This window comes from Myotis daubentonii, chromosome 7 (genome assembly GCF_963259705.1).
Source record: "Myotis daubentonii chromosome 7, mMyoDau2.1, whole genome shotgun sequence".
Lineage (NCBI taxonomy): Eukaryota > Metazoa > Chordata > Mammalia > Chiroptera > Vespertilionidae > Myotis > Myotis daubentonii.
In genome coordinates, this window is record NC_081846.1 from 80,270,776 (window position 1) to 80,296,033 (window position 25,258).

Here is a 25,258-nt window from a genome sequence, read left to right on the forward strand (position 1 = left end):
ATTTTAACCACTGCTCCACATAATGAGGTTAGCATGGTGATTGTTTTCTCATGTGAATACCAAAAGTTAATTTTCACACCAGCCAGTAAGTGTGTTGGGGTGTTCGCAGTTTTCTTGCTACTTATTTTCCAGCCACTACTTATTTTTTTTCCTGCAGCTTATTTCCCATCACAGACTGACAGACTGTGAAAGTGTGATTATTGTTGATAAGCTGTAATTTGCGCAAGCATGTATATAGGACACCGATGAACTAGAATAAACTCTTTTGAGTCAGGATATGTATTATCCAATCCAGACATGTCAACTCTTTTCAGGTTTACCTGTCCAAGGCAGGGTTTTGGAACAAAGAATGAAATCATCACGAGTCAATGTTTCTGCTTGTTTTCACCTAGAAACTTCACTCACGCATCTTAGATCTTTCATCCGGAGATTTGCTAGCAGAGGTGGAACAGAGCCGAAGTCTGACACAGACACGAAGTGATGTTGAGACGCATGTGAGTTCCCTGGTGCCTTCAGAACACTTGTTTAGGTGGCTGTTTCTCCTCCGTCAAGTTCGATGTCGTGAGTGAACCACAGCGTGCCTCACTGAAGCATTGTCAGGCAGAGGAAATGCATTCCTGTGATCTCTGAAACTCAGTCTCACGGCCCCCCGCTGCGAGAGTGAGCGGAAAATGTCACTCTCGGCAAAAATATCATAAATCTTGGCTTTGTCCCCACGATACCTTTTTGGGTATTGATTACATCTCAGAGTCTCTGAGAAATGGTCAAGGAGCTTTTTATTAAAGCCCATGTTCCATATTAGTCATCCTCCTTTCATGATATATTATGTATGAACTTTTAAAAATTCATGGGCTGTACAGTTTTTTCTTCAGCTAGGGTTAGCTTTGTGCTTATTTGGCAAAACTTTAACCAGCATGGCTTTTAAGTATCGTTGACCTAAAAAAAAGTAACTTGAAAAAAAAAACCACAGCCAAATAAATATATATTGAAAAATCTTTTGCTTAAAACAATGACAGATGAACATTGTGAATAACTGGCTTTTATTTTACTGTATAATTTTTCTAAGTATAGATAGGATATCCTTTATCAAAGGTAAATGTTCTCAAGTTAGATTGAAATGAAATTTTAGTGGAATTCCATCACTTCAAATATTTATGAATATCTTAATGGCATCCTATCTGTAATATGGCCTTAGGGTCAGGAATATTTTAAGTGTGCAGTTTTTATCCAAGGAACTCTTGCCTTCATTCTCTCTATCCTTTTTCTTAGCTAAAATTATGGATTTTGTATTGCATTTTTCACAGTAAGAATGTTAAAGCACATGAGTGATTCAAGATAGGAATCTAAAATATACTTTGAATGGTGCAAATGAGGTGTATTTTGCCAAGTAAATCAAAATAAGATAATGTTGCAGTGGAAGCCAGCATACATTTTTTAAAGAAGAATTTTAATAATTATCACTTTCTATTATAAATCATAACTCTTCTCAGTAAAATATTTGGTAGATATGTCCAAGAGGTCTGCTGTTGTTAGGGCCTTACTATAGCATAGTGGCTAGGACCTGGGTCTGACATCAGAATCATATTGGCTGGGTGCCCTTAGATATTAACACCTCACTGCCTCAGTTTCCCCATCTGAAAATGAGCATAACGATGGTTGGGTGTTGTTGTTTTTTCTGAGGATTGTGGTGAGGATTATGTGAGATAATCCATGAAATGTACTTAACATAGTGCCTGTTAACAATGGTGTCAATAATAAGCTCTCTGCTGCTTTCGCCCGCTTCTGTTCTTCATAAGAATGTGGCACCATGCCACAGCCACACAATGACATGGCAAAGATGGAGACTGGTAACTGAGGATGGTATTTACCAGCGTGTCTCTCTGGAAGCTCACATCAGTGATCCCTGGAAACAAAACATACCCTTTGTTGGCTGTTGCTCATCATGGCTCCTGCATGCAAGGCGTCAGACAATGATGGCCTGTCAAGTATCATCCAGGGCCCCTGAGGGAGGCTCTAAATTTATGATTTAGTTAAAGAGCCAAGACATGTATATAAAAACATCCTAATATATAAAGAGCCAGGGTCTGTCACAACCTAAACGTGTGTACGGATGACCGAACACCAGGCTACAGTCCCAGCTAGCGAGGCAGAAGTTAGTCCTGGGTCGCAGCGGCGAGGTGGGAGTCACTCCTGGGTCCCAGCCACCTGCGGTGCAGCAGTGGGATGGAGCTGTGGACTCTGGCCACCCACACTGCAACGGTGGGAGGGAGCTGTGGGAATGGAGCCATGCTGCCATCGGACTAGCCTCTGGGTCCCTCCCTCCACCCACAGGCTCCAGGGAACCAGAGCCATGCTTTGATCAAACTGGCCTCTTGGTCCCTCCCCACCGCCTGCAGGCCTGGGGAACCAGAGCCATGCTGTGATGGGACTGGGCCCTACCTAAGGGGTCATGGATTGTGAGAGTGTGCATGCTAGGGTGAGAGACACCCCCGCCTTGAGTGCATGAATTTTCGTGCACCAGGCCTCTAGTTTTTAATAATAGTAGCAACACCTAAAAGTTACTAAGCATTGTTATACACTAGGAGTTGTTCAAAATTAACAATAATCTTATGTAAGGGGTGTTTTCATCCTCTCCACTTATGAGGAAAGAAACAGAGGCATGGATGAGTTAAGTAATTTCCCCAATGTCAAAGTTAGCAAGTGGAAACCCAGGATTTAAACAAAACAAATAGCCTCAGAATTCAAGCGCTCAATCACAAAACAGTGACTCAATAGAGTAGATAATCCTATATGATAATCATGTGCTATGAAGAGAGAAAACAGCAGGAAAAAGAGCTCATTTTACAGCTATGATGTCAGAGATTCTGAGTCCCTTATTAAATTCAAACATCGATTGTGTAAGGTGAGAGAATGGTGGGAGAATTTCCCAGTAGGGAGGACTAGCTGCTTCCTCTTCTTTGCAGGGAATTACTCTGCAATCTGTCTCTCTCTCTCTCTCTCTTTCTCTCTCTCTCTCTCTCTCTCTCTTTCACACACACACACCACATTCCACTGCCTATGGCCATACCTTTGTACCTTTGGTCCTGCTCAGCTTGGCCCATGTCGGACTGTGAGATCACACAACATGCTACCATGATATCCACAGAATAGGTAGAACTTCTCATAGCTGCTCCTAGGGGCTTTCTACACAAGGCATGGAGCCTGGGCCAGCAGCATCGAGGTACCTGGGAACTTGTTAAAAATACCACAGCTCAGGTCCCACCTCAGAATGAATGAGAATCTGTATTGAACAAGACCCTGGATGATTCACATCCACACTAAAGTGTAAAAGCCTGGCTTGAGGCGTGTCCCAATGTCAAAGTTAGCAAGTGGAGTAGCCAGGATTTAAACAAAACAAATGGCCTCAGAATTCAAGCACTCAATCACAGAACAGTGACTCAATAGAGTAGATAATTCTATGTGATAGCTGGGAGGACACGTCTCTGCTTAACCAACCCCACCTGCCTCCATGACATGGATGGGCCTTTCCCACTGCCTAGAGACTCTCCTATCACATCTGGGCATCTCAAGTTCAAAGTCAAGGGAGAGACAGCCATTTCTTCCTCCTCCCGCTCACCTTCCTAGTTCTAACTTCCTGTCATCTGAATCCAGCACCTAAGCTATGGGTGCACACATGGGCAACAACTGGGCAAGAAAGCCTCCTTGTTAAAAGAGGCGTAGGAATGGAGTGAGGTGGCAATAACAATAATGCTGATAAGTGTATTGGGAAGGAATAGGTGGGAAATATAAGCTTCAGTATCTTGGGAAAAGGTGGAATATAAACTGTAATGAAGCCACGCAGAGTATGAAAAGGGCCATTGGGCAGGCTTAGGTCTGGGTGGTCGTGCAACACATCTGTCAGAGCAAAGCTAGTCCTCAGTAAACCCCGACGTACTTACTCAGGCAACCCAATATGAGAGACAGAATGAGAACACAGGAAGCATGCTGCAGAAGTGACGCCCAATGTGACATTTCCGAGGGTTCCTTCAGGGTGTCCACATGGCCGCAGTCCCGAAGCCAGACGCCAGGTGTGTCTGTGCAGTAAGATCACTGGTTGGAGGCATCGATCATGATACAAATATGAACTCTCCTTAAGTCACATCCAGCAATAAACAAGGTCATATTAATAGATCTCATTAAAAGCTGGAGTTTAAGACAAGTTTTTCCTTTAATTGATATTTACAGTCAAATTCCAAGGGGGGAAATAGAGTAATACAATATTTTTTTGGTCATTTTAAGATCACTTAAAGAGATTGTTATGCCGCAAAAATGAAGTATTAATAGCAAGGCAGATGCCTAATGGTGGAAATCTAGCATGATTAAGCGTTATGGATATTGATTAGGCAGCAAATTAGACAGGCCCTCTGTACGGAGGTAGGGGTTTCAGATTCACCACAAGTACTCTCAGTTCAGCATTATCTTCACTCCCGGAGCCAGTGTTTAGTCACCGTCAGTTAGAATTGCATTTGGAGGACACTGATAAGTACTCGGGTACTAAAGGCACCTATAAAGTGTCAATAAATTGCATACTTAAGAGGCTTTGCCATTCTGCAAGTGACACAAAGACAGATGGTTCCCCATCTAAGTGTTCCTGAGACAAAGCTTTACATAGATAGGAGAGCAGAATTAGACGGTAATGGAGAGAGTCCATTCCCATGGTCGGGAGCTCAATTAATTTAGCCTGTCCAGTTTGTGTTGCTTCATCTGTTACGTGAGGGGCCCATAAAATGGCTGTGAAGAAGAGCTGGGATGTTTACAACTTTGTCACCGGTGCCTTGTGCAGACCCACTAGAATATGAACCACCTGGATCTTCGGCCTGGGTACCAGATCTATTGATAAGACAGCCTTTACCATTTGGACAGCCAACTGATAGGAAAGTCCCATCATCTTTCAGAACCTCATTAGCCCTGAGGTTGGTGTTGCACTGTGCATGGCCTCCTGGAAGGTGGCACAGAAATGCCCTGGCATCGGATTCCTGACGTAGCATGAGGCATCAGAGCCGGAAGGGGCCACGGGGTAATCTGGTAGAACCGCCCCACTCTACCAGGTCCATGGAGTCTGTGGAAGCCAACTGTGTTCCTTGCTCAAGCTCTCGTGTCTGTGGCAGGGTGTGCCAGGTGCTAGGCTCCCCGTCCAGCGCTCATGTTCTTAAACTCCAGCCAAAGATATGACCCTGGTTTCTTCCTTTTGTAGCGTTAGAGTCATGTTTTGATACCGGTCTGCTTCCTTGACCAGCATGACTGGATAAAATGGGAAACTTCCATTAGGTGACCTTCTACCTAATGAGGATGGTAGCTCTCAATAATCAGGCACTACCTAGTCCAGATACTGTGCCATATGCTTCCCATCTAGAACCCCAGCTGGTCCCTGCAGTAAACCCTAGAAGGCAGGCAGTATTGTCATCATTCACTTTGTAAAAAGAAAACTATAGCTCTGAGAGTTTGGTTTGCTCTATTCACTTCTGCCTCACAGGGAGGTTGGGTGGTATTTCCTGTCCCCTGAGCCAAGCCCCAGCTCAGAGCTTTCCTCCTTTTTCAGGAATGCCAGCTGAGCGCCAAGTCAGGAGCCCCTGCTTTGAAAGGCCCTGGCGTGGGGGTTGTCCTCCCCGGGCACCTCTGTCCCCGCAGTCGCTGCAGCAGCAGTGAGCTGTCTCTCTCCAGCACCTGCAGCGAGTACTCCAGCGGCTCCTCCTGCACATGGCACGATGGGAAGAACCTCAGGAGAAGGGTAAGTCCTCCTTTCAAGGCGCATCACTGTCAGAGTGAACCAGGAAATGATCTTCTAGAAGCAGGTGGGAGGTGGGCGGGAGGGCTAAGAAGGAAATGACCTGTTCACTTACTCCTCGCAAAAACTATGTAGGGAGATAACGGTGTCCCCTTTATGAGGCAGAGGAACCAGGCTCACACAAGGTTAAGTTACTTGCCAGAAGTCACACAGCACGTGAGGAGTTGAATGTTGATTGATCCCCACTGACTTGGACATCGTGGGAGGGAGTTGGGAAGACAAAGACAGTTCCCTCTGTGCTTCGGTGGAGCCTGGAACCTGTAGCCCTGGCCTGATGGAACTGTCCACGCTACAGACCAACTCAGACGCTTCCCATTAGCTTGATGGACATTCCCCATCACCGTGTTGCTCAGAGAGGCCTGTTACTGTTCAGTGCTAATGAGTCAGCAAGACCACTTGCCACGCCACTCCAGACTGAGCATCCCATGAGAGTGCCAAGAGAATTTTGCTTCTTTTTTTCCTGGAGAATAGGGAGAATGGTAGATTATCTCAATATATGGCCAGAATTTTGGAAGTACTGTTCACTTTGTAAAAATACACTGCTCAAAAATAGCATATATTATATTAACCTTTTCTACTCAATGCTATAGCCTCATAAAAGGTTAAGTTACTTGCCAGAAGTCACACAACTAATTGACTATAAATTGGAGGGTAGCATGATAGAGAAAGAAAGTACGATGGTAGATGACCGGCACCAGGGCTCAGTGAAGGTCGGATGTCCCTCTTTTGATGCGGGGAGTCCCTTTACCAGGCTTGCAAATAACTCTACCGCTGTAATGAGTCCCATCTGCGAAGTGGGCTCACACAACTGGAGATTCCTTCATGCTTTTTACAAATATCTTTGCACAGTGGTGTAAGCCAAGTATTTGAAATAGCTGTTTTTGCAGTTTTCTCATGTTGAAGAAAAGCCAAGAGTAAATGAGAATAGAAACCCCAAATCAGACTGTTTGGAGGTCATTTTTTTATTATTCTTATAAATTAAGTTTACAATTTCAGAAGCATGAAAACCAGAAAATTCCATTAACTTCCAGAAAATATTGGTGAAGGGGTAACTTTGTCATACCCTGAACAATAACTCAGGGAAGGATTTTAAACTAGAATTTGGGGCTTATTCCCTTGGACTCAGACTTCTAATACAAAGTGAGCAGTCTGGTGTATTATCAAAACTGTTCCTTTGAAGGAGATGTTTGGGGTTGTGAATAATGACTGCTGGGGGCCTGGCTCTCAACCAACTGGGAAGATGGTCAGGGATGGCCCCTCTCTTTGCCACTGGCTCCCAGAGCTCCTTGCTCTGCTGTTTTGCCCTCACACTCCTCCTTTTTCTTCCTCTCAGAGCCTTTTCTGTTATTTTCTTTCTACCTTTTGGCTGAAATTCTTTTAATTAGAACAATCTTTCATCTTCTAGGGAAACGTCTTTCCTGAAAACGGCACAATAAGGTTCTTAGGACACTCAGGTGGCCGTGATCCAGAGATTTCAGGGTCCTGGCTCAGAATGGCCGTGGTGTAGCAGCACACCTGTCACATGGCACAGAGAAAAGTCCCAGTTCTCAGGGATCTAGCAAACTAGACACAGTCTTACAGCAACAGCTCAAATTCATATTACTTAAGGAACTTCTACAGTTCTTACTCTGTGCCAGGTACTCATTTAGTATTAACTTATATAATATATATAATAATAAGTATAATATATATAATATGAATTTGAATGTGAATACAATATTAGCTTACATATGAATGAATATATAGCCAATGGTAGTATATTGTAGTCAACAAGTATACCTTTTTAGTGCTATTATGTTTAGAAACAGTGCTGTTATGTTCAGAAACAGTAAGAAAGCCCGCGTGATATACTTAGCCTGCCCTCAATGGAGCAATTTGGCCTAATGAGTAACTACCATGTGCCACACAGTTTTGTTAGCACTTCCTAGGTATTAGCTCATTTATCGTTCAGGATAGCTTATTAAATAGCACCCCTTACTCCCCCATTTTATAGATGAGGAAACTGAGAGGCTGAGAAATTAAGGAACTAGCGCAAGATCTCATAGCCAGTAAGTAGCAGAGCTGGGCTGTTGATTCCAGAACTTTCACTCTTAACCACTCAGCTACACCGGCCTTGTTGAATCAGCCTAAAACTTGGAGGAATTGTTCCAATTGTTGGGATGGATTTGTTCCTAATAAGACCAAGAATGTCCTTTAAAAAAAATGTGCAGAACTGTAGTCCAGTCAAGAAATAGGAAAGGACTGTGCATTAAACCCAAGCCCCTGCTTCGGCAGCATCTTTCAGCCAACTGCTCCCAGAGCAACTCCGCAAAGAATGAAGCTGCCTGTGGGACATGCCAGCTCCGCCCGTGGTCTCTCTCACGGGGATTCATGCTCTTTTTTTTTTTTTTTCAAGTTTCCAAATTGTTCCAAACTTTTCTCACGTTATCGAGTACCATAGCCTCCTGTGTACAGCTGATTGAGCAATGTGGCCAATCTCACCGGGCAGAGATCCTGGGCCCCGGGAGGTTTGCAGCCACTGGCCCTGGGACAAATTAAACCACAGCACGGGAAGGCTCTGGAGAGGAGAGGGGGGTGGATGGCCGGATGCTGAGCACATCTTCTAAGGGTTGAACAAAGCAGCCTTTTCAAGCTCTTGCTGGGTACTTAGAGCCTGTCTTCTCTCCTTTATTGTGAATGTAACTGTGGAGATCATGGACATTCTCAGAAAGCCAGGCTGTGGCAGTCCGCTCACTGGGTGGTCTATAATTCCCAAACTCACTGACAGGATTTCTTCTGATTTCCGAAGGACTTTTAATGGTGCAGGGGAAGAGGAGGGTGGAGGGGAAGCATCACCAAAGAGCATCTATCCGCAGCACTTAGGACCCTGAAGAATTTTTTAAAGAAAATATGCTAGAGAGCATTATGCTAAGCCAAATAAGCCAGTCAGGGAAAGATAAGCATCACATGATCTCACTCATATGTGGATAATGAACAACATAAACTGATGAACAAAAATAGACCCAGAAGCATAGAAACATCAAACAGACTGTCAAACCTCAGAGGGAAGGCAGGGGAGGGGAGGGTGTGGGAGGGAAATCAACCAATGAACTCATATGCATAGATATACAACCCACAGACACAGACAATAGGGTGGTGAATGCCTGGGGGAGGGGGGGAAAGGAGTGGGAAAGATCAGTAGGGGGGGAAATGGGGACATATGTAATACTTTCAACAATAAGGATTTTTTTAAAAAGAAAATAAATAAAACATAGATAAACAATATATATTGTTGATAGCAAGAGTAATTTTTATGAAAATCTCTTAGATGTAAACAAACGTTCACAGCTTACTGAAAAGCTGAGATTCCAGTGTAAGTGTCTGACACATTTCCAACCTCTGCCTGTGAGCACATGGTTAGTGTTGAGAGTTATGGGACAGAGGTTAGCTGGTATGGCGATGCCAATGGTAACTGCACTCTTTGTCAAGAAGAATTAATGGTGACATTCTTCACCATTAATTTTACAGCCTTAAAAAAAGGCATTTGGTCAGTGCCCACCTCCCACCAGGTCTCCTGTGTGCTGGTTTGTGATTAAACTGCAAGTCCCGTTGGAGAGAGGTGCAGCGATAACCTATGATCTCTATTATGACATTGACTGATATAGCGGGGAGAAGAGAAACTGATCTTGACTCCGGCGGTACGGCATCGAGATGAAGTTGTGCAGGCCCCAGAGCCAGGCTGCCTGGGTTCAGGCCCCACAGGCCACTTTGGAAGTCAGTCGTAGGAAGAACCCAGGAAACTAGAGTTCATACCCTTGCACCAGCTCTTCCTTAGCTGTGTGATTTCCAGCAGACCGATCTTGCTGATCCTCAGGTTCCTCCCTAGTAAACAGGATGGCAATGTGTCCTTCATGGTGTTGTTCTGAAAATTGAGTCAAAGTGCTATGTAAGTGGCTGGTACACAACAGGTGCTTAGCCAAGGTCAGTTCCCTCCTCTGCCCTTCCATTTCCTGTTAGCAATACTATGAAAACATATGAATGTCTGTGTAGAATGCAGTATGTTTTTCTATGTCATTTCTTGGTCACTTCTCCAAAACTAACCCAAGTATTGGATAATGTATGAGGACAGGAAATTGACTTTTCTCAGTTAGTAGGTGAATCATCACTATGGGTTCTAACAGCAAATGCCCACTGCTATTTGTGTGGGTGTATTTCCCAGGTGTTCCCTGCCTGTCAAAGTCATGAAGTCACATGACGTTGTAACCATCCAGAGTTAGAATGGAAGGTACTATAAAGACATGGGCTAACTTAATTTTCCATTCATCCTCTACCTCTCATGTACACTGAGGCCAAACTGTCTTTGGTTATTCCCTAAATGTACCTTAAACTGACCTTCCCAGTTTGGATCCTTGCTATCACATTTCTTCTGGAAATCATTCTCCCCATTTTGAAACTAAAGCAAACCTAGCCATTTTTCAATGGCTAGGTAGGTTTTTTAAAAAGGCAACACCTTACCTTATGTGGCTTTTGAGTTTTTTCCAAACAGACGTATGGTCTCTCTCCCCTGAACTTCTAGAGCACCCATTTGTGCCCTTGACTTTCAGTTATTTGTGCTCAAGCCCTCACCTCTGCTGGGTGCATGCTGCTTGAGGGCAGGTCCTTATTCCCTACTTCTTTAAATGACATACTGCTTAGCTCAGAGCCTGACAAAGTAGAAATCTGCTTCATAGTTAATTAAGTTGCATTAATTCATGTACGCATGTATTGTGAATATTTGTCAGCCACTAGAACAAAGGAAGTTCAGGGATGGACTTCTGTTATAAAAGTGTGATCCACAGCACTCTATCACTTCTGATCTCTGCTTTTCCTTCCTAGCCATCATCACAAAACTGGGATAAAAGGCTAAGTATTGACTCCTCGCTCCCAAGTGGCTTCGCTAGTCCTACCGACGAACTACCTCTGACGCGAATCAAGGAAAGCCACATTCTGGAAGGACTGAGAAAGCTGCAGAAGCGAACAGTGTTACTTGAACCCCCCTCCGTGATAACCAAATGGGGCTATAAAGATTGCATGAACTCCAATGAAGGAATATATTCTCCAGGAATCAAGAGTAGCCCCAAGGAGCATCCCCCCTGCAACACAGCAGACATGGGGGGCGTCTGCAAGGAGCCCCACCAGGCATTTGTTTATGACACAGATTCCCACGAGGACGCCGATGAGGACTCTACCTCCTTAGCGTGGGCCCAGGCCTTTCCCAGCCAGGTCTGCAGGCTGCATGGCTGTCAACTGACCCACAGCGTTTCCGACAGCCTGTTCAGCTGGGAGCTGAACGGAAGACACTTTTCAGAAGGCGTTTACCCCCGAGAGAGACCGGGAAAGCGGGGAAGCGGTACCAGCAGCTGTCCCTCGGAGAGGCAGCTGTGCCCACGTTTGCAGGTGCCTCAGGGACAGAGCGAGGGGGGTCCCCGCAGCCGGGGCCGCGTGGCTGTCAGCCTCCAGCTTTCAGACACGGATGACAACGACACCCTCGACGAGCTGCACATCGGGAGCAGCGACGAGAAGAGCCCCTCAGACCTGTCATTGGCCACTGACACCGACAAGTCCACGGAGAACCTGGACACCCTCGTGGGGCTGGGGAGACCGCCGCTCGGGCCTCCCGGGGAGGAGGAGCGCGCGCCCAGCCACGTGGAGAGGCCGAGGACGCTGGGCCTCCTGCGGCGGCAGCGGGTGGTCAGGAGGACGTCTTCGGAGGAGTGTGTGACCGTCGTATTCGATGCCGAGGATGGCGAACCCATTGAGTTCAGCTCTCAGCAGACGGGGGTTGTCACTGTCACCAGGAACGAGATCGCCATCGCCCAGGCCCCGCTCCCCACGGCGGGGCACACGGACCGCACGGCTCAGGGAACCGCTGGCCTCCAGCCCGGAGCAGCCGCGCGGGGCCGGGCCTTCGCCTTCGCAGGGAGGCCCGCTGGGGAGGCCGCCGGCTGCACCCCGGGGGGCGGCGTGGGGACGGTCCCTGTCCCTGTCCCCGAGGCAGCCGCCGCCGAGCCCCTCGGCCCCGGGATGGCACCACCAAACCCTCCAAGGCAGAAACCAGCCAGACCCACGCGGAACTGCGCGTCCCCGGTGGCCATGGCCATCTGCCAGAAGCCAAGTCAGACAAAAATCCCAGCCAGGGGCAAGCCCCCGCCTCAGAAACCCAAGCTCATGGCGCCCGAGGCCGGCAGGAGGGGCCCCTCCTCTGGCCCCGTGACCCCCGAGAGGCCGCCAGGCCCGGCTCCGGGGAAACTGCCCCGCGGCAGGAGGCCCGAGGGCCCCGCGCCCCGCTGTGACCTGCAGCCGGACCCACACTTTGCAAAGCACGGTCCCCAGACATCCCGCAGGAGGGAAGGGGCCCAGGGCCCCACCGGTCAGCTGTCGGCGCCCCTCGGTGCGCCCCGGGACCACGGAGAGCCCCTCCCGAGGGACAGGCGCCGCGGCCCTGGCCCCGAGGCCGGGCCCACATCCCCTCCCCCGCCACCCCCGCCGGGCCGGTCAGTCTCCCTACTCATCAGGCCCAGGTATGACCATGTGCCGCCAGCTCCGCCTGCCCGGCCCGAAGCCAGGGTCCCCCTCGAAGCAGCAAGGGCTGCCCTCAGACCCCCCCTCCTGAAAGGATCCTCTGCGCCTGTTCTTTCCTCGAGTCAGGCCGAAGTGCCGGGGAGGAAACCGTCCGTGGCCTTCCAGAAGCCCCTCCTCGCTCACCCCCTGAACCCCCCAGAAACGGGGATGCAAACCAGATGCCCCGCATACACGCCCTCCGGCTCATTGGTCATGATGGCCCCGGGGCTCCCTAAAGACTCTCCAAAGAGAGGGGTCCCCCAAACCCCATCTCATCAAACACTTGGGGCCACACACACAGATGCGGGGTTACGGGTCCCCAAGAACTGCCCTGCAGCCCATGAGCCACTGGAGACAGCAGCCTCCGAGAGTCTGTCTCCAGGAAGACAAGGACCCGCGGATGACAGCGGCTCCGCATCGCCCAAGCCTGCCTTCTTGGGGGTGAACGAGTCGCCACCATCTCAGGGGAACGGTCCCTCCGCCTCCTCCAGAAGCCATAGCGCCCCCCACGGGGGTGCCAACCCTCCCGAGAAGGGGGTGAGGCCGCGCCTGCCGGCCGGGCTCCAAGTCCTCCTGAAGTCCCCGCAGCCGCTCCGGAGGAGCTGCACGGTGCCCGGGAAGCAGGAGAAGGACAGTCTCAACGAGGCCTCCAGGAGCTCCGTGGCCGCAAGCAAGGCGAGGCCGGCACCCTCGGGGAGCCCCACCGGCCCGGAGGCCGCGGTGGGCGCGGGGCACGGCCCGCCGCTGGGTGTACAGGCAGCGGACCGCCTGGCCAGCGCGCTGCCCCCGGAGGCTGGGACCTCAGAGACCCTGGAACATCGCGCCCCTGGGGCCGCTGGAAACGAAGGGGCGGAAAGCAGGTCCGTGAAGAGATCTCTCTCCTCCAACAAGCCCCACCTGAAGCCGGCTCTGGGCATGAACGGGGCGAAGGCCCGCAGCCAGAGCTTCAGCGCCCACGCGGGGGACAAGCCGCCCACGCCGCCCATGGAAGGGCAGGGCCGGGTCCGAACTCAGATCATCACCAACACGGCGGAGAGAGGCAGCTCCCTCACCCGGCAGGGCTCCTCCGAGGGCTCCCCGAGCAAAGCCCCGGCCGCCCCCACGCCCGAGGGGCTCCCCGGGGGCGCGGGGAGGCTCCCGCAGGCGCCCTCCGGGCAGGGCTCCCTGGGCAGCACGGGCAGCGCCTGCAGCCCGCAGGGAAGCCCCAGCAAGTTGCCTGTGCGGATCCCTCCACCTTCCGAGGGGCTCCCCGCCCCGCCTGGCCCGGAAGACCCGCGGGCCTGCACCCAGGGAGGCTGCCCAGGTGCGGCTGCGCCTGAGGGAGCAGGCCGTGACCCCTGCGGGGGCCCACCCGCCACGGCAGGCTGCCCACGGGCCCCGCAGAGCCCAGGGAGCACACAGTGCCCAAGCGGTTTTGCAACCGGCAGGACCGCCAAGCTAGAAGCTTCTGGAAGGCATCCAGATCCTTCTATAACCAGGACTGCTGCTGCGAGCCCAGAAGCCCCCCTCTCACCCTCCATCGAAGAAAAGGTCATGTTGTGCATTCAGGAAAACGTGGAGAAGGGCCAAGTGCAGACAAAGGCCACGTCTGTGGAAGCCAAGCCGCGGCCCGGGCCTTCCTTTGCCAGCTGGTTTGGTTTTCGGAGGAGCCGACTCCCCGCTCTCAGCAGCAGGAAAATGGAGGCCTCCAAACCCAAAGTGGAGAAGAAAGACGCGAAGGGCTTGGGCTTTGGACACAGGCAGCTGAAAGCAGAGCGGAAAAAGGAGAAAAAGAAGCCTGAGGTGGAGAGTGAGCTTCGCAGGGACGCGGAGCTGGCGGTGCCTCCAGACGCCGGCTTCCACAGCAAAAGTAGTCGGAAGGCAGCACAAGACATTTACGAGCAAGTGAAGTTTGAAGAACTGAGAAATAGACCCAGTCCTGTTGCATGTCCAACAAAAGATACCTTTATGACCGAGCTTTTGAGCAGGTAATGCCTGGGCCAAGCGGGTGGGAATGTGGAGGGCCCCTCCCCCCCACGCAGGGAGAGTTGTTTGCTTAATGAACATTAAATGCCAGCCAAGCATGCCTTTCATACAAGCAGAAACACATAATAGCAGCCTTTTATACATTAGCCAGAATTTAAACAATGAAATAAAAGTTAGCAATGAAGTGATCATTTAGTCCATGTTACTTTGTTAACCAAACCAATGGTCTTTGAAATTAAAGAATGGTAAGTTTTATCAAGGTTGAAAGAAATTCAGCCCACACTAGGAAGCATGAATGTACCCACATGGCATGAAATGGAAGCAAATTAAATGCACGATTCAGAGTATGCCAATCTCATTGATTGTATGGAGCAAACGGATACTTAGAAACTTCCAGAGGAAATTACATTTCCTGCCAATCTTAAGCCAGAAATGTAGTTAGCAATCACTTTACAGTGTTTTTTTTATCCCCCAATCTCAGGAGCAGTCATAAAAATAAAGTATTCTATTATCAAATTTAAAGTGACACACTCCTGGAATATCAGGTGAAGATCTGATCAAGGTCATGGGGAAGCGCTCTCACTCAGAGGGTTAAAGACAGAGCGATGTATGGAGGTTGCTTTAAACATTAAGGCACTGGGCAGAGTAGAGTGATTGAAGAAGAGCAATGCCATTTATCAGAGGAATCACTTTCTACCTGCAGAGTTGATAAGAGAGCAGCTCAACAGACAGAAAGTGGATCAAGCAATGTTTCCTGCAGGAGCGTGTCAAAGGGCAGCTCCCAGGGCTCCTGTCGCACCAGCGGCTCCAGCAGCGCTCAAGGAAACCACAAGAAAACCCTCAAAACCAAAGCCGAGGCAGAGATGCCCAAGGGCTCCCTGGTAAGTGCTCCAACATCCGGGGTTTGAGCTGTTAGATTCTGTGACAGGTTGGTTGGGGTTCTCCCTGTCCTTTGCTGATGAAAATATATGGGCAAGAGATTATGGGGTAAAGAGAAAGTTAAAGCAGAAGAGAATAAAGGAGAGAAATCCCGGTGACAACTCTAGCAGAGGGATGGCTCCCTGTCAGCTCTCTTTTCAGAATGATGGTAATCACAGTGCAGGCAAATGAGGCTGCTGGTGTCATCTTAAAATTACACCCTCGCGCTGGGACTCTGTGGGGATGGTTATTTCCAGCATTTCAGCAACACAGAAAGGAATGAACATCATTGTGAAAAATAAAAGTGCTAAACTATTTAAGGGAATATTGACTATTTTGACGATTTGATTTAAGCATTTCTTATTTTTCTGGAAGTGGTGTGTTCCACTTCACTCTACCCAAATAGGTGTTAAGACCAAAATATTCTTTCTGGAACTTGACTTCCTAGCACTTAGTTTTTTAATTGAGAGGTCCAGAACAAAGGGGGAAATTTCCTTCTAAAAAACATAATAAAAGAAGCCCTGGTGGGTGTGGCTCAGTTGGGCGTTGTCCTGTAGCCTAGAGGTTGTGGGTTCTATTCCCAGTCAGGGCACATCACTGGGTTGCAGGTTCCATCCCTGGAGGGGGTGCAACCCATCAATGCTTGATGTTTCTCACATTGTTTCTCTCTCACATCAATGTTTCTCTCTCTCTCTTCCCCTTCCTCTCTCTCTAAAATCAATGAAAGCATGTCCTTGGGTAAGGATGAAAAGAATAAAATAACATTTTTACATTTTCACAGGGAAGCTGCACGTACTGTCCTTATATTCTTTCTGTTCTTGAATAATAGATTTGTGATGTACATTCTTTTGTTCCATAAGTTTTAAAGCACTTAAACAAACAAAAAATCTCTTCATGGAATTACTGATTGTATCGTATATTTTTATCCCCTTATAAAAGAAATTTTAAAATATAATACATGCTCTCATTTTCATAGGGAAAACTTGAAATATGAAGTAATTATGCATTTTGCTAGAGTAGTTCAGAAATAGAGGTTTTAGAAGTAACTATGATTGGTGTTATTAGTTATTAACTATTAGTTTAATGACTAATTGATGTTTAGGGTTCCTTAGCATTTTACTGACATACTGTAATTTGAGGCAAATGCACATAATAGCTCTGACTCTAAAGAGATACAAGGCCTTTTATTTTCAAACTCTGGGATCCTATGCAGACTATGCTTTTTGCAAAAGTTTTTTTTTTTTTCTTTCTGTTTTTCTCCATTTTTACTCTTGACTTCCTTTGGTACCATTTCTTCTTTGAAAATGTAGACGCCCCCTGCATTATAAAACCACAAGTTATAAGCATATCTGAGGCTGCCCTTGTCGTGTCACTGTAAGGAAGGAGAGAGAATGGAACGTGTGGAAATGTGCAATATGCCAGAAATTCAATCCAGCTGATGGAAAACTGTGATAGCCCGGCAGAGCCTCTTATCAGGCACACTCAGTTTAACTGCGCCCCATTTAATGTGGTTCTGACAGCAGAGGGTATATACTCACTGTACAGAAGTCCCTAGAAAAACACAAAGACCCTCTGTTTTGCTTTCACGGTTTCATTTTTGCTTTCTCATTGCTTCCTAATGCCAAAGTGATTTGCCATGCTTGTCCTCTCTCGTCTGCAGCCTTTCACAGGGTAGTAATAAGTATCCTTTGGTCATTCCAGAATACCTGCGAGAAACAGTCTTAATATTTTCTGTGCAGGACAGAGATTCCCTAACCACCCCAATATGCATAACCAATGGGACATGCTAATTTCTCTAGTTCGCTGCAAGATGGATTGTCATGCTGGGAGCTTTCCCATACAGAGGAATATTATTCACCTGCAGAGTTGACCAGCTGGTCATGTTTTAAATGTAAAATGCATTGTTTTTCATTTCATCTCCATAAGCATCAGTGTGGTTTGGGCTAAAATTAGTAATTTCAGAAATGACATTGCCATCGTCTCCTTTGGGACATCGTCTCCTTAGTACAAGAATAACAGTGAAAACCTGTTTATTCTGTGTTATCAGCCACTATAGAAAGGAGATTAGATGTAAAATAAGATGTATTCTAATACCACAGCGCATTGATGAGAATACCCATGAACCTTTTAAAATTCAGAGTTTGAGGGAATTTCCCCCCATGAGGGCTCAAGGTACATTTGCTAATCTCCTTATTTTAACATGTGTTGTAAAGAATTCTTCTTGCAGTAATTTTGGATGGAAACAATAGCTGCACATAATGCATTACATATCACACTATTTTCTGAATAAAACCAATGTTTCAGAACCATATAATACCACCATCCCTTTCATTTACAAACTAGACCATATTTAGTTTTGAGGAGCCTAAGGCATTGTAATTATTTTAATTGATGGTGATAATAGTAGAGGATCATTTCCATACGTATGACAAACCCGTGTATGTAGCCAGCCTCCATTTACTTCACTAGTACCTGAATGTTCATTCTCAGGATCGCTAGATATATTCTAACATGTAAAACTCCCATTCATGCTTTGCTGAGTTGAATGTTCTCTTTTTGAAACTTTCATTACAGGCTTAGATCCCCACTGATGCCATCACAGACCACTTAGCTCCAACTTTTCTGTAATTTGGACAAGAGCCATGTTACATTGTACTTTTAGTTAAATTATATAAAAGCATGATAAGAGGGGAAAAGGCGACCCTGGGAAAGATGGCATCGTTAGTAGTAAGTCAGAAGGAAGTGCACACTGCTTGCTACAGGTTGTAGGTCCTTCCTTCCAGGAGATTTAGATAATTTTCTGAAGTGAGAAGTCTCAGAGGAAGGGAGCTCCAGCCTCCACGCTGCCAGTGGTCAAAGCAAAAATTGTAACAAAATTAATGAGACCATATACCTTCATCATGCAGTGGAAAGAGATGGCCAAACTAATATGGGTATTTTAACTTAAATTATGAGTATTCTCTTCACCTATTGTCACATAATCTGAAAAAAAAAGCAGCACATACTAATAAAACATCAAAATTTATCCCGTGAAAACATCCAGTGGTGATAAAATAGCATTATAATCTTAAATTCTGCAAAATGTTATCATTGCAACATACTTCACAGAACAGCAGTTCTGTTCTAAATGCTGTTTTGATGCCAATAAGAAGCAAGCGTATTTGCCCTCCTCCTGCAAAGTTACCTAAATGACTAACTTTTCTAAAGACAATGCCTTCCAGCAGTTCCGCCTCCACAGATGGCTTCCTGTTTCACTGAGCTTCATTGTGTTGTTTTCCTTTACAAAGAGCTTTAACGTCCACATGTCATTTTGTTAGGAAACAATTAGTGTTAGGATGATTCAGAGAAGCATATGCAGAATTCCAAAAGAAGGCCATCCCCAAGTATTGGGTTTAATTCTAAAATTATGTTTGTATATTTGTCAGTGGTGAATTATTTTCTCCCTTTTCCCCATGTCTTTTGTAAATTCATTCCTCCTTGCCTTTTCTAAAGATAGGGATTAACAGATTATAATGGGCACCCTGATCTTTAATGGTTACCTGCTATAGACTGGTATTGGTACAATTCTTAACTACAACTGAGCCCAAAAGAGTTGGAAATTCACTATTAGAAGACATCCAAGTACCGAAAACAAACTTAATCCAAAAATATCCCATAGTTATTGCCTTTGAGTCACCTTCTACTTCTTACCAAATGGGACATTACCAATTTATATCTGTTCCTGGTAGAGTAATGTCTGAGAAATTTCTAAATCTCTAACCACCATTCTTTTCTGAGCCAAACATCTTGGTTTTGTGAGCACTCCCATCTTTGAAATGCCTTGCCATGTGGAGTTGTTCCTCTTGTGTCCATCTCTGGAAAATTTTGAATCTGGAGTAGGCAGTCCCTTACCCCCAGGAAGCTTCCCACAGCCTCTCATCAACTTCAAGCACTGTGTGACCATGAGTGAAAGTTAATGTTAATTTCTGGCTATGAAAAAAAAAATGTAATTAACAAGGGGAGTCTGCTACCAACACAAATTATGCCTCTCATTGCCATAGGCAAATGGAATTTTCTAGTAACTCACCACTTTGCATTGAAATCTGTTGGTATGGATAGAGTTGACAGGAATGCCATTTTAAGATACACCCCCATTTTACATTCCTTTGTTGATTCTCCATCTATCAGATTCAAACTCAAAATTCCTTCTCAGGGGTCATCTGCTCCTCTTGGGTCATTAGTCCAGGAGACCTGAAAGAACAAGGGGCCTTGTCTGCAAGCCCAGTTTCTCTGATAAATCCCCACAGACCATATTTAGCATTTGCTGTTAAGAACATAAAACCCTGGGAGATTCTGACAAGGAGCTGACAGGTGGCTTTTGTTGTCTTTCTTAAATATGGTACTTGGAGAGAGATGATGGGTAAGTTCCACAGAAAGGTCAGTAGGGAAGGAAAGCAGGGCAGTCACACACACACACACACACACACACACACGCACGCAGACACACTCATGGAAATTTTTGCTGCTCTTAAATAAGTGTAGTTTATGTATACTTGGAATGCTGCTTACATATCTAACTGTCAGACACTAAGAAAAACATAGTCACTCTTGGGAAGATCTGGAAAGGATGGCAATAATATGGTGCACTCTGAAAAATTGAGTTACAGCAATGAATAGGGATAAGCAGTGCTCACACTAAAACTGAAATCCTATGTGCCCCGGAACAGATCACTAGCCCTCTCTGAGCCTTTTTTTAATCTATAAAATGAGGATCTGGTTCTAATTATTAGATTATTTGGTTTAGAATTTTATAGGCTGATGGAGATGATTCACCTACACTACAGCAGGTAGGTTAGCAGGGCACCCCTTTAAGTTTAAAATGGGGCACTTTAGAAACACCTAAAGGAACATGACCTAACAGGTGGAGGAAAATATGGAGCATATTGCCATAAGAACTGGCATGTGCTGAAAATATTGTTTTCCTTGCTGTTTAAATAAAGACAGATGGTTCTTGTTGGATTGTTAATTACGGGGTTTGGGCACTCCTTCAGTGGGTCTTTTGGTGGCCTTGTCACGAAAGGATCACTGAGCTTGGTGAACCTGAGAAGGCAAATAAGTGACCTGTTGGCCTCAGTGATGCTCAGAGCACTTTTCCTCTCTGCCATCCTTAAGTGTGCTCTGCTAGAAACAGCTGTGGAGGAAGCCAGTTACCCCACCATTCTCCCTCTGGAGATGCTGACACACAGGGAAATCCCTGCAGAGCAGACAGGATGGGAAAGAAAGTGATGAAACCTGGCCTCTGGATATTCCACCCTAACAGCTCTGCTGTGGGTTCAGGTGGCCATCTGCACCCTATCTTGAGTTTGCCATTTTCTGGCTGTCAGCATGCACAGATTAAGCACCAATAACATTCTAACATTAACTGTGGTCATAAAATGTAAATAATTGTTCTTATTCCATTAAATATGAAAAATAGGAGGTAAAAAGTAGAAAGCTAAACTCAGCTCAAGGTCAGGATGCAACCATATGACTTTCTACATCATGAATATAACATTAAGGGTTTCTTGGCATTCAACTCGAGCCCCTGAGCAAATCTACCGGCACCCTCTAATATGTGCCTAAGCAGAACCCCCATTGCACTCATTGCGCAGTTCACCTTGTTATTACTGGCTTCCCAGGTGACTGGCTGGGGTGTATTTTAAAAAAGATATTTCAGGTCATTCTTCCAAGGACCATAAGCTGTCTTGATATTGAGGCCAACTCTATACTCAAACAGAAATTTAAGAATAAAACAGTACCCCCAAATAAACACACATCTCAAGCCAGAGTTGCTGTGTTTGAATCTCAGTCCCATCACTTAGGTAGTCACTCGTTCTGTCTGTTTCTCCAGGGTCCTTATCTCTGAAATGGAACTAACAGTAGCACCTGCCTCCTCCTGTTGCCTTGAGGCCTGTGAGATCATGGTGTGAAGAGCACCTGCTACAGAGAGTTCAATAGTTCGCTGTTTTTATCATTGTTGGTGTTGTAGATGATGATATTATTACTGGTGCTGCTAGATTAGGAAGTAGTGGGCCTGGGTTTTCGTTCCAGTGTTGCCACTTAAAACATGTTTAAGGAAACTTGCTGGGTCTCAGAACCCTCATTTGTAAAAGCCTGTAGTGTTAGTAGACGCTCTCTAGAGTGCCATCTGATCCATGCCATTCAGCATGTGGATATTCCAGCAGACGTATATGGGAAATGTTTTTGACCTGGAAACTCTAGATAAATGCCTCGCTGCTCTAGTTCACTGAGCACGTGTCATAGTCACTTCATCATTCATTGTGCAAAGAACAAAAAAATATATTTTCTTAGAGAGTTATAGTCTTGGAAAGGGTCAGGTTATCTAAGTATATTTCTTTACTCTTATTAAAATTTGTAGTGGAAGCCACTGACTCTGGAGGAATATTATATTTCTGTAGACTTTAATTTTTCCTTACAGCTCTGTGTTACTGACTTTATTAAGTATTAAAACCCAAAGCTGGTATCTGCAAAGTCTTATGTAGAATTAGGTGCCCTATAAATCCTCATTTTCAGAGCTGTGGTTATATTTTGGAAAATATGCTCTTATAATTAAAACTTGCACTACAAATAAAGCCAAGTGATAGAATGGGGAAAAGTGGAAGGGAAAGAATATATATAATATCTATAATAATAAAAGCGTAATATGCTAGTTAGACCAGACGTCCTTCAGGACATCCTTCCAGATGACCTACCAGACAAAGCTGGGGCTGTAATGGAAGTCTGGGTCCTGGGTGCCAGAGGGAAGCCTGGGTCCCGAGTGCCAGAGGGAAGCCAGTGCTGACAGCCAGGGGAAGGAAGGCCTACTCTTGCACAAATTTCATGCATTGGGCCTCTAATATATATATATATCAAACATATACATACACATACTCACATGTTAGAGTTTATTCTGAGGATGGCAAAGGATCTACTTAACATAATAAATAGAACTTAGAGTAATTTTTTGTTGCTGCAGGTAAAAGAGACAACTGAAAACCTGCAAGAGGATGAAGAAGATACAGTTGTAGATTCTGCATTTCAGAGTCACATCATAGGTAAGAATTTATGTCTTGATGCATCTTTAGCTAAGATATTTTCTCCATGAGATCTTCTTTCAGAAGATGTGTTCCCACAGACCATGTCTATGCCTTCACAATCAAGACTGGGTCTTCACCTCTCACACGTGGTAACCTTTATCTTCTTAGACATTGGAAGCTACTATAAAATAAGTGGATCAAAGCAGAACCTATGAAGAAACATAGGTGTTTGCAAAGGAATTGCAAAGCAAACTGATGAGAAGTGAGTACTAGTCAATACAACATGGAAATAATACTGAGTATAAATAAATAGTTCTCTGAGAAAAAAATCAACTTGGAATCAATCCAGTTTCTCTAGTAATTGTCTCCAGAAGCTTCTGTGCAACTACTCTTTGTTAGAAATGTGGGTGGGGTGCTGGCTTTCTTGAATTGAATGCTTTTTAAATCGGATAATTGTTACACCAAATAATCAAAGAGATTAAGTACATATGACTTGCCAAAGACTTCAACTCATTTTCTTTATTATTTCTGCTAGAACGCTGTTTATAGATTGTCCTGTTTCCGAAGTAAGTTTGGCTTGTCAGCTATTTCTTAAAAGTATGCATAACCTAGCTTCGCAGCCACAGGGACTTTGCTGACCTGTTTTCAGCAGGCGGAAGTAACTGTGATGGAGAAGCTGTCTGTGACCGAGATCCTTGCCAGGAGATAGGGGAGGTGATAACTTTAACAGCTCTGGGCCACCAGGCACACTTGCAGAATTAGTTCTTCCTCGGGCCCTGAAGGGGCTATGAATGCAAGCATGCTGATCATTTACTGTGTGTAAGACACCGAGGCATGATGGCATTATTTCTACAAACCACATGTGGGTGTGGCAGGCAGTCTTGGAGCCCATGTCCTAGGGCATGAGAGCCCCACGGATTTCTGGGTTCTGGGATGATCAGTATCGGCCGCTCTTGCCTTTTTAAGGGAGGACCTTCAGCTGCCAGTTCTCAGCGTCTCACTGCTCTTAGCGCCACATTGCTTCACTTTTTGGCTGATTTTCTAGTCTACCCAGCAGTCTTCACAAACTGTAATTTACAGTTTATCTCAGAGAGTGATTATGCTCCCATAGCTTAATGAGACTGGCACACCATTATTATTCTTTTCATTTGTAATTGGGAATACAAAAGACTTGACAAACAGCTGAATGAGCGTAGTCTCAATAAGATTATTATTCCAGAAAGACAGCCTTTATTGTAGTTGTCAATGTAAAATGCTTAAATTGGTATCAGTTCTGCATAGTTAGCTAATAAGCAAGTTAAATATTGTTTAACAGCCTTCAAACACTAAGCTGTGTAAAGCCCCCATGAGTCATCATTTCTCCGTAACGAGGTGTTCTTGGGCCTGTAAGACAACATACATAAACTTAAAGGCTGAATTTTCTCCCAGAGAACTGCATAATCTCTGTAGGTTTTCTTTGTTTGTTTGTTTGTTTTTTAACTAGACTAGCCATTCTATTGATCTGTGCTGTTCAGCCCAATAGCTGGTAACTATTTCCGTTTCATTTTAAATTAATTAAAACTACATAAAATTAAAGCTTTATTTCTTGAATTGCACCAGCCACATTTCAAGTGTTCAGTGGCCACACATTCTGTATAGTCCACGTGAACAGCTCTATCACCACCGAAAGTGCTTTGGCACGTGCTGCTGTAGGTTACTGTCATGGAAGTAAGTTTCGTCACATTTCTGATAGCTGGCTTGGTCTTCACCTAAGTGTAGATGCACCTTCAGCTGGTGGAGAACTATATGAATAAACTGCTATGACTGCAAATAATAACAACAGAACTAGCCATTATTAAAGTAATAAAGTCATTTAATCATCTTACTTAATTAAAAGTGTGGAGGAAGACAACAAAAGAGTAGAGCCGCTTAACAATGCTATCAAAAGCCCTGGCTTTCAGTCCTCATGCGTGTTGCCTCTGATTGTAGATTGATTTCTGTCACCCCGGGAACCCCATCCACATTCAAGGCACAGAATATAAGGAAGAGTAAAAATTCCTCTGGAAACCACTCCCACAACATCACCTTACATGTCACTGTTGAGAACCCATCATAAGGCCAAGCCCAGCTGCAAAGGATGGTGGGAAAGAATGTGGCATGAGGTAGTAGGACCAATGGCATTGAGAATGGCTCCTGGGTTGACCAATCAATAAGATCATCACAGACCTTTTAAAAAGTTCACCCCTTTCAAGGCTGAATGAGACTCCACATGTCCAGTGGTTATTTATCTTTATTCCACAAGAGGGACTGAGTAGATACTTTTTAGCACTCTGATAATCCCAATGTTCCTATTTTCTCTGGACTAAGTGTTGCAACATGTCCTCACAATATTTTATAGCCATAGACTATTTCCAGTCATAACAACTAAGCAAATCTAAATATGTTCTTCTTCTAACCAAGTATCAGCTAATGTCTTTGACAAAGAACAATCAGGAAATGTGTGAATCTGAATATTTGGATTTCTGTCATTTAAGAACAGTCATGTTAATCGAAATTTTATTAGTTGATTATAAGACAATATATTGTTAATTAAACCTGCTCTATATTGAAATTCAAAATTTATAAAATAAGTTAAATAATACAATGTGATTCTTTAAACCCACCCTAATAAATGTCAAGAATTCCATGTTAATAAGCAACAAGCAAGTGACTAGACTAGTTTGGTAGAAGCATTAACACAAATGGTCACAACCAACATATTTCTCATTGCTTTCTTGTTAGTTAACTATTATAACAAATCCACAGCACATGTTATACTAATTATAAGTAGGACTAAATGATAAGTAGGGCTTCAAATAACATTGTCTCATATTAAAAACATCAGCCAGTGATAGCATCAAAAATAATCCCCTACATGAAGACAGAGGATTTGGAAGTT

The 25,258-nt window shown here is 45.3% G+C and overlaps 1 protein-coding gene across 10 annotated transcripts in view; it reads left to right on the forward strand.

Annotated features, from left to right (window-relative positions):
- The window catches only part of NCKAP5 (NCK associated protein 5), a 941,160-nt gene that overhangs the window by 804,492 nt on the left and 111,410 nt on the right, over nucleotides 1–25,258 (forward strand). For all 10 annotated transcript variants that reach the window (XM_059704629.1, XM_059704625.1, XM_059704622.1 and 7 more), the window contains 5 exons: nucleotides 393–494; nucleotides 5,579–5,767; nucleotides 10,679–14,370; nucleotides 15,072–15,249; nucleotides 22,281–22,359. In XM_059704629.1, the coding sequence (XP_059560612.1) occupies nucleotides 393–494; nucleotides 5,579–5,767; nucleotides 10,679–14,370; nucleotides 15,072–15,249; nucleotides 22,281–22,359 (4,240 nt within the window). The remainder of the gene's footprint in view (nucleotides 1–392; nucleotides 495–5,578; nucleotides 5,768–10,678; nucleotides 14,371–15,071; nucleotides 15,250–22,280; nucleotides 22,360–25,258) is intronic.